This window comes from Chironomus tepperi, unplaced genomic scaffold (assembly GCF_022539635.2).
Source record: "Chironomus tepperi strain 1889 unplaced genomic scaffold, CSIRO-AGI_Ctep_v1 contig_85, whole genome shotgun sequence".
Lineage (NCBI taxonomy): Eukaryota > Metazoa > Arthropoda > Insecta > Diptera > Chironomidae > Chironomus > Chironomus tepperi.
Window position 1 is genome coordinate 9,131,658 of NW_027226207.1, and position 13,242 is coordinate 9,144,899.

The 13,242-nt window shown below is 32.2% G+C and overlaps 1 protein-coding gene across 5 annotated transcripts in view; it reads left to right on the forward strand.

Moving 5' to 3' along the window:
* Nucleotides 1-13,242, forward strand: part of fru (sex determination protein fruitless) — a 194,346-nt gene that overhangs the window by 140,206 nt on the left and 40,898 nt on the right. For 4 of the 5 annotated variants that reach the window (XM_070634607.1, XM_070634606.1, XM_070634608.1 and 1 more), the window contains 5 exons: nucleotides 3,864-4,005; nucleotides 4,207-4,407; nucleotides 4,466-4,792; nucleotides 5,666-5,875; nucleotides 11,675-11,810. In XM_070634607.1, the coding sequence (XP_070490708.1) occupies nucleotides 3,874-4,005; nucleotides 4,207-4,407; nucleotides 4,466-4,792; nucleotides 5,666-5,875; nucleotides 11,675-11,810 (1,006 nt within the window). In that variant the 5' untranslated portion in view covers nucleotides 3,864-3,873. Of the gene's footprint in view, nucleotides 1-3,863; nucleotides 4,006-4,206; nucleotides 4,408-4,465; nucleotides 4,793-5,665; nucleotides 5,876-9,770; nucleotides 11,540-11,674; nucleotides 11,811-13,242 lie in introns of those variants that run through there. The other variant, XM_070634609.1, reaches the window with a different exon arrangement.

Sequence of the window (13,242 nt, forward strand, 5' to 3'; positions counted from 1 at the left end):
TTGAAGATGACTCAAAATTTAATGGAAGATGAAGCAAAAAGTAATAAAATATTTCTGTAGAAAGTTACACGGTGTTATCAAAAAGTTCAAATTTTATTTTAATTTTTATTGAGTTGTGGGACTTTGTGTAATGAATTTTGAGTCATAGGATGAGGTTTGTATTGAGTTATGGGTGCTGTGGTATACCGCTTGATATTAGGGTTGCTGACAAAGGATGTGGACACATTATAGTGCCATAGCATCTTTTTCGTTGGGTGTGGTGTTCAATAAGGTTGCCGATAGTCTTGTTATCAACAAATTTTGGATTCCGAGACCAAGAACGAGACCGAAATTGAGTCTACAAGGTAAATCCGAAAAGTTTTGGTCTCATAATCGACAATCCTCGATCGATCAGTGCCACAATTTGACAAATTACTCAATTTTCAACCCTTAAACGCATCTATCTACACTATTTATATGATAATCAATCTCTAAACTACTAATTTCATATAAAATTATCTATAATCAAGCATTGGAAAATATATGAAAGATTATTACTAAATTAACAGCCTAAAAATTCAATCCTAATGCAAAGTTCATCCTTCAAATTCTCATTATATATTTTATGTTTATTTAACAAATTCCAAATGTTTTTGAATATGGAAATAAGCAGTAAATTTTGTTATTCCATGCATTTTCAACCAGAATCAACTAGTGTCTTCAAGCATTCAATAATGCAGCTGTAAATTCTTAAGTTTAAGCCGAATTTAGATGCTTTTGAGCAGCAGAATATTAGAAAATAATCAAAATGACACAGAATTATCTAACGAATTCTAACAATCAACCTTAAATGGAATTTGAAATCTCTAAAAATTCTCGAATAAAAAAAATCGTAAAATGTCTACTTGAATTTATATTTATATTTACAACAATTTTAATAAGCAGTAGTTTTTATTGTAAATTTTTTGGCAATCAACATCAAATATCAAAGGTTCTTTGTAGGAAAATGAACAGTAGCTAATGCAGTTATTGGAATTTGTGGTGAAGAGCATGCTTTAATGCTGCTAGGGAAGTTGATTCAAATTTGGAAGCTAAGACATCGTTTTGGTGACCAAACATGATGTTTTAATCCCTGATCCTTGCCCGTTTTAGAAGCTTACAATGACATATTCCAATACATTCTACTAGAATTTATCACTTCAGATCAGAATCCCAACAGAATCTCAAACAGCTATGACTAAAGCATACAGTCAAAATGGGTCGAAATCATCTATATACACTCAAATTTAATTGATTTAGATGAACTCAACATATGAAGTCAAGTTTTTTATCACCACTTGACACATTATCGCAAAAAATATTGCACACTTATGATTAGAAACTCGAAAATTGGATTGATAACTTTTATTGAGCAGATTCCAGTTTAATTATCTGATTGCATTTGCTGATTGGGAGCAGACCTACTCCGATTGGGAGCAATATAGCTTGATATTCATAGAAATTCGTTTTAAAGGCTCGATTTTGTCAAAATTTGTATGAAATTTAGCTACGAATTGTGTTTAAGCCTACCTGAGTGACACAAGGTCCAATCTAGAAGCCACACGGATCTTCTAGTCTACAAATCCAACCCGTGACTTGTGTCGCTCGATATAGACTTCAAAATTCCACCAATTAACATATTTTTTCATTCATTTTTCCCAATTTCTTGTCCACTAGATTCACAAATATTACAAAAACACCAACCACGTGCCTTCCATTTTTAATGTCAAACAACCTATATCAAGAAACTCAAATATTTACGATCTATACCTGATTTAATCCAATCAAATACAACTTCCTGATTAAGATCTACACAACAACAAAAAAAAACTTACATTTATCCTACATTTTTGACTATAAAACTAATAAATTTAGTCAGTGACAAGCATAAATATCAAATGAACACCGTATCAATACCTAATGTGCACAGCACAACAAAAAGTCAATGCTTTTCTAGCACAGGAGTGATTGAAATGTACTAAATTAATGTAAATTTATTCGCTTAAATGATCTTTATCTTTGTTATAAAGCTATACAAAAGGAATTTCTTGTTAGTTTCTATAAATTCTTTACAAAACATCTGCAAATGGAAGAAGCTTTCAAGGTCGGGTATGCATAAAGAATTGGTAAAATTTGGAGATTGAGAGCAATTTAGGTGGGAAGGTTTAGTTGCTGTTTGAGGAATTTAGGGATACAGATATCAATATAGTCTTGGGAGGAGGTCCTTAGCATTACACAAATGGGGTTAAAACCCATCTTTTACCCCCCTAAATGCCTCTTTAACCATTATACTCGAATTTTGACAATTCTAATGACTTTTAGACCTTATATGAGCATTAGAAATGTAAGCATCAAGCTAGTCATGGACAGATGATACTAAACAAGTCAAAAATTAGGTTCAGCTCCACTTGCTCCCCTCTTGAGTGCTAGTCTATCAATTTCACTCGAATTTTGAGAATTCCAATGTGTTTGGGAATTTGGGGATTTGGAATGTGGTGAAGCAGGCATCAAGCTAATCATGGGAGGAGATCCTAAACAAGTCAGAAAATTGTTCAGTCCCCATCTGCTCCCCTCTGACTACGTTTCTATCAATTATACTCTTACTTACATACTTCTCTGGCCGTACAGGTTAATTCTCATACAAAACCTCTTTTATAAGACGCCTAAAGCTGACTATATTCCTGGATTCCTGATCTGCCAATTACCAATACCACATGCACTACTGACACTTCAACAGCTTCCTTCCAAGAGTTCTATAGATCAATTATACTCGAATTTTTGGAAATTCCAATTCAACTTTTTATAGCTACAACTGGATTTTCTTATCGATACAACTGGATTCACAGTTTTTTCCAATCCCAATACAATATCATTAATAACGGACCGAATGTCATCATGTAGACGGAATTATGCAAAGCATTTCAAGTCTTTAAAAAAAAATTAATTCTTAGCTTCTTATAGATTTCCGTAATTTTTTGCATTAAAATGAAGGTACAATTCAGCAACATTGCAATCTAAGCCCGAGACAATGTATCAATGGTGGACATTAATCTCCTCATACTAAGCAAGTAACCGTTACAACTGTTTATTCTGCCAACTATGGTCAGATATGATCATTGCAAAATGGTCATTTGTTTTACAGGATTATAAGTTCTCTTGCTTTTGATTATCATCATTTATTTTAATAGTTTTATTTGTAGATTTTGTTGAGCAAATGCGTCTAATTGATGTGATTCTTTTAAATTCTTTAAAAATTATTGCGATTATTTTCTATGAAATTCTCATTTTTATTATTAAGTACGGAGATCTTTACGTTGTGATTTCGATTATTAGTTTGCATGACCTGAGATGATGAGATAAAAAAAAGTTACGTTATGTCTTGATGATGCTTATGGATTTGTGATTCATAAAGTGTCTGATTACGTTAGAATTTACAGACTTGATGCTCATCTCTTGGAATTTCTTTGAATTATTATTTAATACTTATGTAACTAATGAATTGCATGATAATTTAATTAAGTTGAGGGAGGTCTTTGGTATCGATGGATGTTATCGAGTGACGCAAAGGATGAAGGCTGCGTCATGGAGTCATGGAGATTTAAAACCTCCATTTTTGAGCCTTAAAAGCTCTACAAAAGCACTTATTAGCACCAAATGGAAGGCATCTTCATATACCGCATCCCGATCGGGATTATTGAACCTTTTATGTCACATACATTCATCCATACCATTGACACCCTCAATTTTCTTGACTTAGATCCAATTTTATCCATTTTATCAAATTTTTCTAACTTTTCAATTTTTTTCTCTTTTTTTTCTTTCCATTTTTCAACTCGGAAATGCAGCTCTGTAAATATGGGGGATCAGCAATATGTCCTGAGATGGAACAAACATCACGAGAATCTTAGTAATGGAGTTATCAAATATTTTAAGCGGGAACTTATGTGTGATGTCACAATAACGGTTGGTCCTGGACAGAAACTTAAAGTAAGTATGAGAACTTTGTGAAATATTTTGAATTTTTTGGTCCAAAACATGGGCGTATCCAGAAGATTTAAGTCTCTTTTTTGACAAAATTCTTCAATTTACTTCCAAAATTTTAAGATTCCTCCCAGCAAACCTTGAAAATTTGAAAAAAAAATTAGAATTTTTCCATGAATTTTTAACAAAATTTCCCCTTTTTTCCAGGCACATCAAGCGATTCTGTCCGCATGTAGTCCATATTTCGAGAGCATCTTCACCGAAAATACTCACCAAAACGTAACAGTAATGATGGTTAATGTGGATCATGAGATACTGACGGCAATAATAGAATATATGTACAAGGGAGAAGTAAATATAGCTCAAAAACTACTACCGGATTTCCTCAAAACGGCTGCACATTTTCAAGTAAGCACAAAATTCCAAAATTCTCAAATAATTTCCTAATATTTCATGTTATTTGTAGGTAAAAGGACTTGTAGATCCCGAAAATATCGGTCACAATTCCGAATACGATCAGCATTTAACATCAGCATCACCACCGTCCGAAAATAATATATCACGGCATCTAGAGTCGAGATTTCTCAATAGACAATTAATTGCGGAACGTTATGATAATGAAAATGAATCAGATTCAATGAATAAAGACTATGATTCAATAAATGATATTGAGAATCGAGCGGAATTGTCGCCAAATTTTGATGATCTTATAAGAAAAAGACGTAAAGGCTCAAACTGTGATGATAATTCGTTACCACAAAAACGTCTTCATCGTACTCCTTCAGAGTCCCATGTAAGTTATTGATTTAAGTTCTATGTCTGATTATGCTGTAATTGAGTATCGTGATATGAAGGGATGTAGTGTGTTGGGGAGGTTGTTTAGATGTTGAGGAAGCTTTAAACCTCTTTTTCTGGTGTTTCGGATGAATCGATGGATATATTTTAAGAGTGCGGAACCGTGCGGAACCATGCGGAACCGTGCGGAACCTTGCGGAACCGTGCGGAACTGATTAATACAGAATCAATCACAATTTGATGAATTTGGCTGATTCTGATCGGTTCAACACTCTTGGTACATCCTCAAAAAACCGAAGGCATAGAAAATGTGGCAACGGATCATGTCAATCCGGATTATGGCTCCATGCTAGAGTCAAGTCTGCTTAAGGCTACATTTTTCACTTTTTCTTTGCCGAGTCCTTAATGTGGTCCAAGGCATAGTCTCTAGAATGGCTGGAATACTAATTACACAAAAAATCAGGTTCTGGGCTATCAAAATTGTTCGAAGTCTCGGTTTCCATGAATCCTCGAGACCACGACCGGGATTGAGACAGCAAGAGAAGTTCTCGATTGGAAAGTCATGGTTTTGATATCGAAAATCATATGGACCATACCCTAATGTACCTCAACATCCAATCAACCCCCAAATCTTGTCCATCTTAGACATTTTTATTCAATTCTGCAACTTACTATTTTATCTATCGTCAATAAAATGCCTGACATTTACAGTAATTAGCATGTTGACACAAACTTTTTTTTATATTATCTTTTCTCACTATAATATTGAATACATTACGATAAACATGGAACCTTCTTTTCATTGTCTCTCAAATATTTACAATCTATATCACAAACACATATGTTTTTTTTTGTTGTATGGCTTTTTTAGGCATCCTCGCATAGTAGTTATAAAATTAGTCCATTGCCAAAGTCAAATTCGAATGACATTGAAACATCGGAGGGAAAGAGGAAGTCACCAAGCGACCATGCCAATATATTACCACATCAGCCTAGTATTAAACAAGAGGAACGAGAGTCGGATCTAGCGGTATCGCCACAAGTGCATTTATCTTCAAATCCTTTAAATTCTATGTACACGGTAAGTTTTTGATGACTTTTTTTTTTTTTATTTACATCCTTTTGTGGGATTTTAATTATTATTATTGAGGAAGATGATTATTTTTGTTTTTGGATAGATATTTTTAATTTAGAGATTTTTTATAAGGAATGAAATCTTTATCATTATGACAGGAAATTGCAAACATATGTATATTGAGAATGTGAATCTAAATTGCATTCAAATTCTTAAAAGTTTATTGAATTCCTTCGCAATATCCCAAAAGGCACATGATACCAAATGTTCCTTGAAAGCACCAGCCATACAGGTGACCACATCCCTGAATCCCACCATTAAATCCAAAACAGCTACAAATTGTCATGATATGTCTAAGAAATTCATCTACTCTAATCCCAACCCTGCTTCAAGACTCCATTACCTCAAACTACCGATAGCCATCTTAAGGAAATATATAAAAAAATTATCCAGAGTCTTAACTGTCCCATATCTTCTATGAATTTATATTAATTGTAAAAGTCATTATCACTTCATTTACGAACCAGTTTCAGCTGAAGTGCTTAACAATTTTTTTTTGTACTTACCTCATTGTCTCAATTCATAGAAGTAATTATCATCTCTGATAATTACAATCTCCCATTTATGGTAATTCAACCTTCGTCCAAAGAGTAAAATTAAGACAAGTAACTGTAACGGAATTAACGAGTTTAAATTAATTACGTTCAATAAATCCTTGGATTTAATGTTCAGGTCTAGTTGCAATTAGTGATTGTTGTGATGGGATGGATTGCAGGCACATCCTGAAATTGAGGAGGAATCGATGGATCTGCCTACTTAAGTTTTATTGATGAGGAATCGATGGATCTGCCTACTCAATTTTCTAAATGAAGTTGTTAGCCATTAATTCATAAATTTAATTTGTTTACCCAAGAAAAAAAAGTGAATTTCTCTTCATTAACTGTTGATGCAGGTACTTAAACAGGCTCATGAATATTGAAATTGAATGCTGTTCATTAAAAGGTTCTTTACAGTTCTTAAGCTTAATTATTTAGCGGGAATTGAAAGATTCACAATCAAGTTGAGAATTTTTACAGTTTAATTGCTGTACTGTACATTGATGTGCTTTGGACATAATAGCCAATATTGAACAATTTTACCCAAAATCTCATCAAATCATCCGTTACACATCCAACATCAATTTGACCATTAAAATCCCAAAGAACTTTAACTTTTTCATTTATCATTTTATGCTCATTAGCATCGAACTTTATTCATTCATGCAGAGTCAAGTCTTAAAAAATATGAGCAATTAATGACAACAGAGCGTGCAGACCACCAATGAATAGCACATAATCAATTACATATATTTTATTTCGACTTCACATAGACAAAAATTATTATTTATGTGCTTCGAAAATTCTATCCTAATAAATGTCTTAAATCTGACTCCTCATAAACAGGATATTCATGCTGTTTAATTGCTTTTTTTGATCAACAAATTAGCGCCATTTGGAAGTTTAGGATTGAAATGGAATTATGAGCAATTTTAACGAATTTTTGAGCTTGATTAAGTGAATTTTGATGGGATTTAATGATGATTTTACTGGATGGACTAAATTTGATCATCTCGGGTCGAGCTTAATTCAATTCTCTCAGGTTCAGCGAAGTTCAATGCTCTCGGATCGAGCTTAATTATGTCCTCTCAGTTCGACCTGAATTCGATCTTCTTGGGTCGATCAAAGTTTGATCCTCTTGAGTCGAACTTAGCTTGATCCTCTTGGGTCGAGTTAAGTTTGGTCCTCTTGGGTCGAGCTTAGTTTGATAATCTTGGGTCGAGCTAAGTTTGATCCTCTTGGATTGAGCTAAGTTTGATTCTCTTGGGTCAAACTAAATTTGATCCTCTTGGGTGAAATGCAATGTCAAAGCATTCAAGCTATTTCAATGAAACAAATGCGTTCCACTCATCCTCCATCCAACAACATTCTCATATTTAACAGCCTCTAATTAATTCAAATCCTCTATTCATTCCTAAACGACCATAAAAGTCTCAACAACTCACGATTGTTGCATACCATGACCCATAGCATAGCCATAAATTTCGACTTAAACACTGCAATTTACTGTTATGATGATACAAGTTTCATTTTATTTTATCTTTTTTTATTCATTCTTCTTATTTTTTGCGATTTGTCTAGGTTTTTTCTTTTAGAAAAACGATAAGAAAATATCTTCTTTTTTTTGTTGCTATTTTTAATTTATTACACATTTTTTTCTTCTATCTATCATTTGATATTAAATACATTATTAATTATACAGTCATGAAGTAATAAGAAAAAAAAAATATTTCATCAATCAGCATGTGCATAATGATTAGGAGCTTAACAACTTCTTATCGGATATTCCAAAAGTTTCACATTTTTTATTATTGATCAGTGAATAATTTGCATTTGATAATTTGTTTTAAAGTTGGGTTACAAATTGATAGTTTAGCGGTCATATCAGATATGTATAATCTTGTGGATATTTTTAGCAATGCTCATTTGAATTTAACTAAGATCTCATTTGAATTTAAGTGAGGTTGTAACAATGTTCAAGATTGAATATCAGACGCGTGCTAAATTGACTGAAGGAGCTTGGTTGATTTGAGGATAAGGGGGACGAGCTCTTGGGTTTGAGGAATACAATTTGGAATTTTGTAAATATTGAGAATATCTAATGATGGGTAACAGTAATGAAAAATAATTTTATAAGAAAAGAATTTCCTAAATTCTTGATCTTAGAATTGTTAGAATAAAACTTATAATCTTCTAAGATTCTGATTTTGGAATGTAAATGTCAGTACAATTTAAAAAGGATGCCCTATTTAAAGCGTAGCCTGTAAGATATTATTGGATTAAAAGCATCCATCGACACAAAATAGGATTTTGAGATTATACTGCAAATTATAACAACCAGGCCTTAATTTCTGTATACTTAATTTCATATAATATCTAAATTAATCTAAATCCAGCTTGGGTTTAAGCTTCAGAATCATATTCAGGAGGGAATTTTGAGTTTCAAAACCCGCACTTGTTTTGGAAAAATTCTTCAATTTTGTGGAAAAATCTAAAAATCGCCCTAAATTTTAGCGATCGATACAAAATATTTCAAAACTTCTTTCTCAAAATTATTTGGCAAAGCTTGTATAAAAGACACTATCTAATGGTCTGGTTCATAGGAATTAGGGGTTATACAGTGAACAAAGCCACATAAACCTAAAATGCAATTAAATTTGATTGAAAAAATCAGTCAGGGTTTTGAAACATTTTGATAAAAAGATACTGACCGTCACTTGAATTAATACTTAGAAATCTTAAGAGTTTAGACATCGAGATCTCTATGCTCTATTTAAAAACTAACGCAAACATTCGCAATAGTCTCACCTCTCTCAAAAAATATCACTAAATCTGCCCATCAAGACACTTAAAATAACGAAAAAAACTGTTTTATGTATTTTAATTTAGAAGTTGTTGACATTTTTACTATCATTGATATTAATAATCATCCGAATATGAGAAATCCATTATAATTTCTAGTATTTATAAACATTTTAAACTGTATATCAAAAAAGACCATCTGCAAAATCGCTTCAACTCTAATTTAATCACTTGATACATTGTGTGAAATTAATATGCGATAATTAACGTCTCGAGGCTTAATGTTGAGGTTACAGAAATGAATAAAAAACTCCAAAATGAAAATTTGAAGGATTTTCAAGACACAAAAACAATTTTAAAAGAAAAAATCTAAACAAATGACCAAAAAATAAGTAGTTAGACACAAAATTCTAAAAAATCCGTTCTAAATCCTTCTCTTTTTCCTTCTCATGTTGCCGCACATGCCTCACTCACACACACACACACACAAACACCCTTAATAGATTAGTCGAGTGGTTGTGACAAGTGATAAAGATAATTCCAAAGTGCCACAAAATTTAAGGCAATCAACAAATCTATACGATCAACAAATTGATATGACACCAATGATATCGATGACAACAAATTTATCCGATGAGACGGAAAAGAAATTGACAAAATTTCTTCATGAGCAAACAAAATTATTTTATGGAACGACAAATAAAGTACAAAATATACCATCGACATCAAGCATGTCGAATACATCAACAACACGTAAAACTGGACGCTTTCGACCGAATTGGTTGGAACAATTTAAATGGTTAAAATATGATGAAATCAATAATACAATGTATTGCATTCATTGTCGTAAATGGTGCAGCGATATACCTGATATACGTACGTCATTTGTTGAAGGAAATTCAAATTTTCGTTTAGAGATTGTAAATCATCATGATAAATGTAAAGCACACAAGATGTGTCATGAGCGTGAACTTAAATCACTGCAACAGCAGCAGATGTAGAGCTTATATCATATGTATATTGTTTTATTGAAACTTGAAATTGATTGATTTTTGATGTACAGGATCTCTTGTTGAACACAGTTGTTGTTATGAAATAATGACGAATTATTGTTTAGAGTTTTAGATGATGAAGAGTATGGATAGATATGAGGTGGATGGTTGAGATGTTGGGATTTGAAGGCAGGGGTGTAGTTAAAGGGTGGAAGAAGAGACTTGATCCCTGTAACTTTGTTTAAAACCTGGTACAAAATTTTCCATGTTTTTCTTAGAAAACATTTCGTTGACTTGTTACTCTTGGCCATAAATATATTTTATATCCTTTATTATTCTTCAAAATATTTAAGAAATTTTGAATTAAATTATTTGAGCCCACTTCTTTAATTTTCTGACTCCACCCCTGTTTCAAGGTCGTTTAAAGAACAATGTCAGCTAAAAATACAGGAATAGATAGTGAACTGTAAAACGAAGTATGTAGGTTAAAGTTAAGATGTAGGAAACTGTGGACATAATTAAGAGTGTGTTCAGTTGTGCCATGAATCGAATAGGGTCTGGAAACACAACGGATGGAATAAAATTTGACCAAATGCTACTGCCTTGCATTTCTGGCATTTTAAATAGATGATAGAAGTTCCTGAATGGGCAACTTGATGTAATGTCATGTTTCTAACTAGACCTATTGTTAATTAATGGCATATATGCAAGACGTTTAAGAGAAAATGTTATTAGTTGATCATAGGTCTAGTTTTTAACGTGATATTATGTCTAGATGTCCATTCGTGGTTCCCAACTGTCGCTTTTTCATACTAACTGCACAGAATTAATTAATAGACTTTTAATCAATTTTTAAATATTTTGATCAGTTTTACATCCAACACCAGTGTTGTCTAAATATTTGCGCTCCATTGCACACCTTGGTATTATGCTTCGACCAAAATCACTATATAGTGTTCATAGCCTTTTCATTGCATATGTACACTAGTGTGTGTCATGATACATAGTTTGGACAACATTGAACTAAACAATCAATTTTCCAACCCAGAACAACTATATTCGAATGATAGATTTTAATAACATTAATAGTAGACATATTTTAGATCATAATAGATTTGTAGACTGTAAAATTCATTATTTTTTCCTATTAAAATGATAATAATTATGCGAACACAAATAGATAGATACAGGCACAAACAACAAATAATGGACATGCATGATTCAATGAAATATTTTTTAAATTTTTTATTATTTTTAAAAAATTATTATTATATGACAAAATAGCAGTAGAACAAATAAATTGAATATTTTAAAAATTAATAATTCGTTATTTCTAAAAGAAAAATTAGAAAAATTTTCATGAAAATCTTTAAAAAAAATTCAAAAAAATTTAACAATTTATTTTACTATTTTAGCCTGGGTCAGGAATTCCACCACCGCCATTTCCCCAAGGTCCAGTCGACATCTTAAATAGTGTAGGACTTCAGCATAGCAATGAGAATGAGAATGACCAGCCCATATCCCACATAGAGCCCGGAAACGAAATCGATGGTGAGTTCAAATTATTTCATATAAAAAAATAAAAAAATTCTTCTCCTTTTTGAATTGATTGATAAAAAAATAATTGATGAAAGACTATAACTCTATATGATTTTTTTAATTTATATACATCTCTACCCTATATTTGAGTTAATATATACATATTTCGTTAATTTAATTTTCTCTAAAAATGAATATGAATAATAATGACAAAGATAATGAATAATTAATTCGATTAGGAACAGTGAAAAACATTTAAATTTGATTAAGTTCTTTTGTGAATGTGGGATGTGGTAGATGAGGAAGTGTTGTCCCTAGCATGTCTTTTTCTGATAATTTCATAATTGTGGGTGCATTAATGATGATGGGGTTTGAGGTTTTCATGAAATTTTGCAAGATTGTCATGATTCTTTACATATTTTTGAGGAATTGAGTCTCTAGAAGCCAAAATGTAGAGCAATGTAGTTTCCTTGACTGGAAGTACGTAAGCTGATTTTCTTCCAGACTAAAGCTTCTTATTTACTGGCTCACTTACTTCGCTCGCCATACAGATCAGTTGTGATCCATGACTTCGCTCATTTGACGTCTTAAACTGTCACTATCGCTGGCTGCCCTTTGACAATCGTCAATATCAAATTCAATTCTGTCTTTATCAATTGTAGTCTTCCAAGAATTCTTTTGCTGCCCTTGTGCTATAGCAAAGCTTCTTATGACACTCTGAAAAAGTCAGAAATGGGTGATTTGGCTTTATTCCTTGCAAGAAGCTCATCTTGATAATGATGATCAGCTTTAAGTTCACACATTGATGAACTAGCTTGACATAAGTCAGTTATGACTTTTGAGGACAATTTGAGGTTATAAGAGCTGAATTCTGATTTTGTTAATTGTTAATCTTCGTTCTCTTTAACTAGTAAATCAGCCAGTTCATCAGCCAGAAATCAAAAGAATTCCAAATTACCGATCTAACCATTTTTGTGCTGCAGTTCAGATCTTTTAGACTAATTTTTCTGTTTACATGCTCCCAGAGGTGAAGTCAGTGAGAATTCTCGTAATGAAAGCTTAATTTTGACTCAAAATTGTTCAATTTGCCAGGATTTTTGAGAAATAATTCGAGAATCTTCTCTAGAAAATCAGAAAAATACTAAATTTCAAGCTATGCCTTTGTATACCTTTTGATGCTCAACTAGAACCCACCTTTTACACCTCTAATCACCATTACTCTTAAAATCATGAAGTCAAGGTCTTCAATTTGCTCTTAAGTTGCTCCAAAAAAACCTCAAATCCTCAATGACAACAGCTAGGGACACGACCGTCAAACAATAAAAATAAGAGAAGATGTCAAAAGAATTATCAAATTTCAATGTTTGATCTTATGGAAATTTGTACAAAAAAATGTAAATTTTGCTTTCAATAACTAATTTTTGTAGTTTTTTAATTACCACTA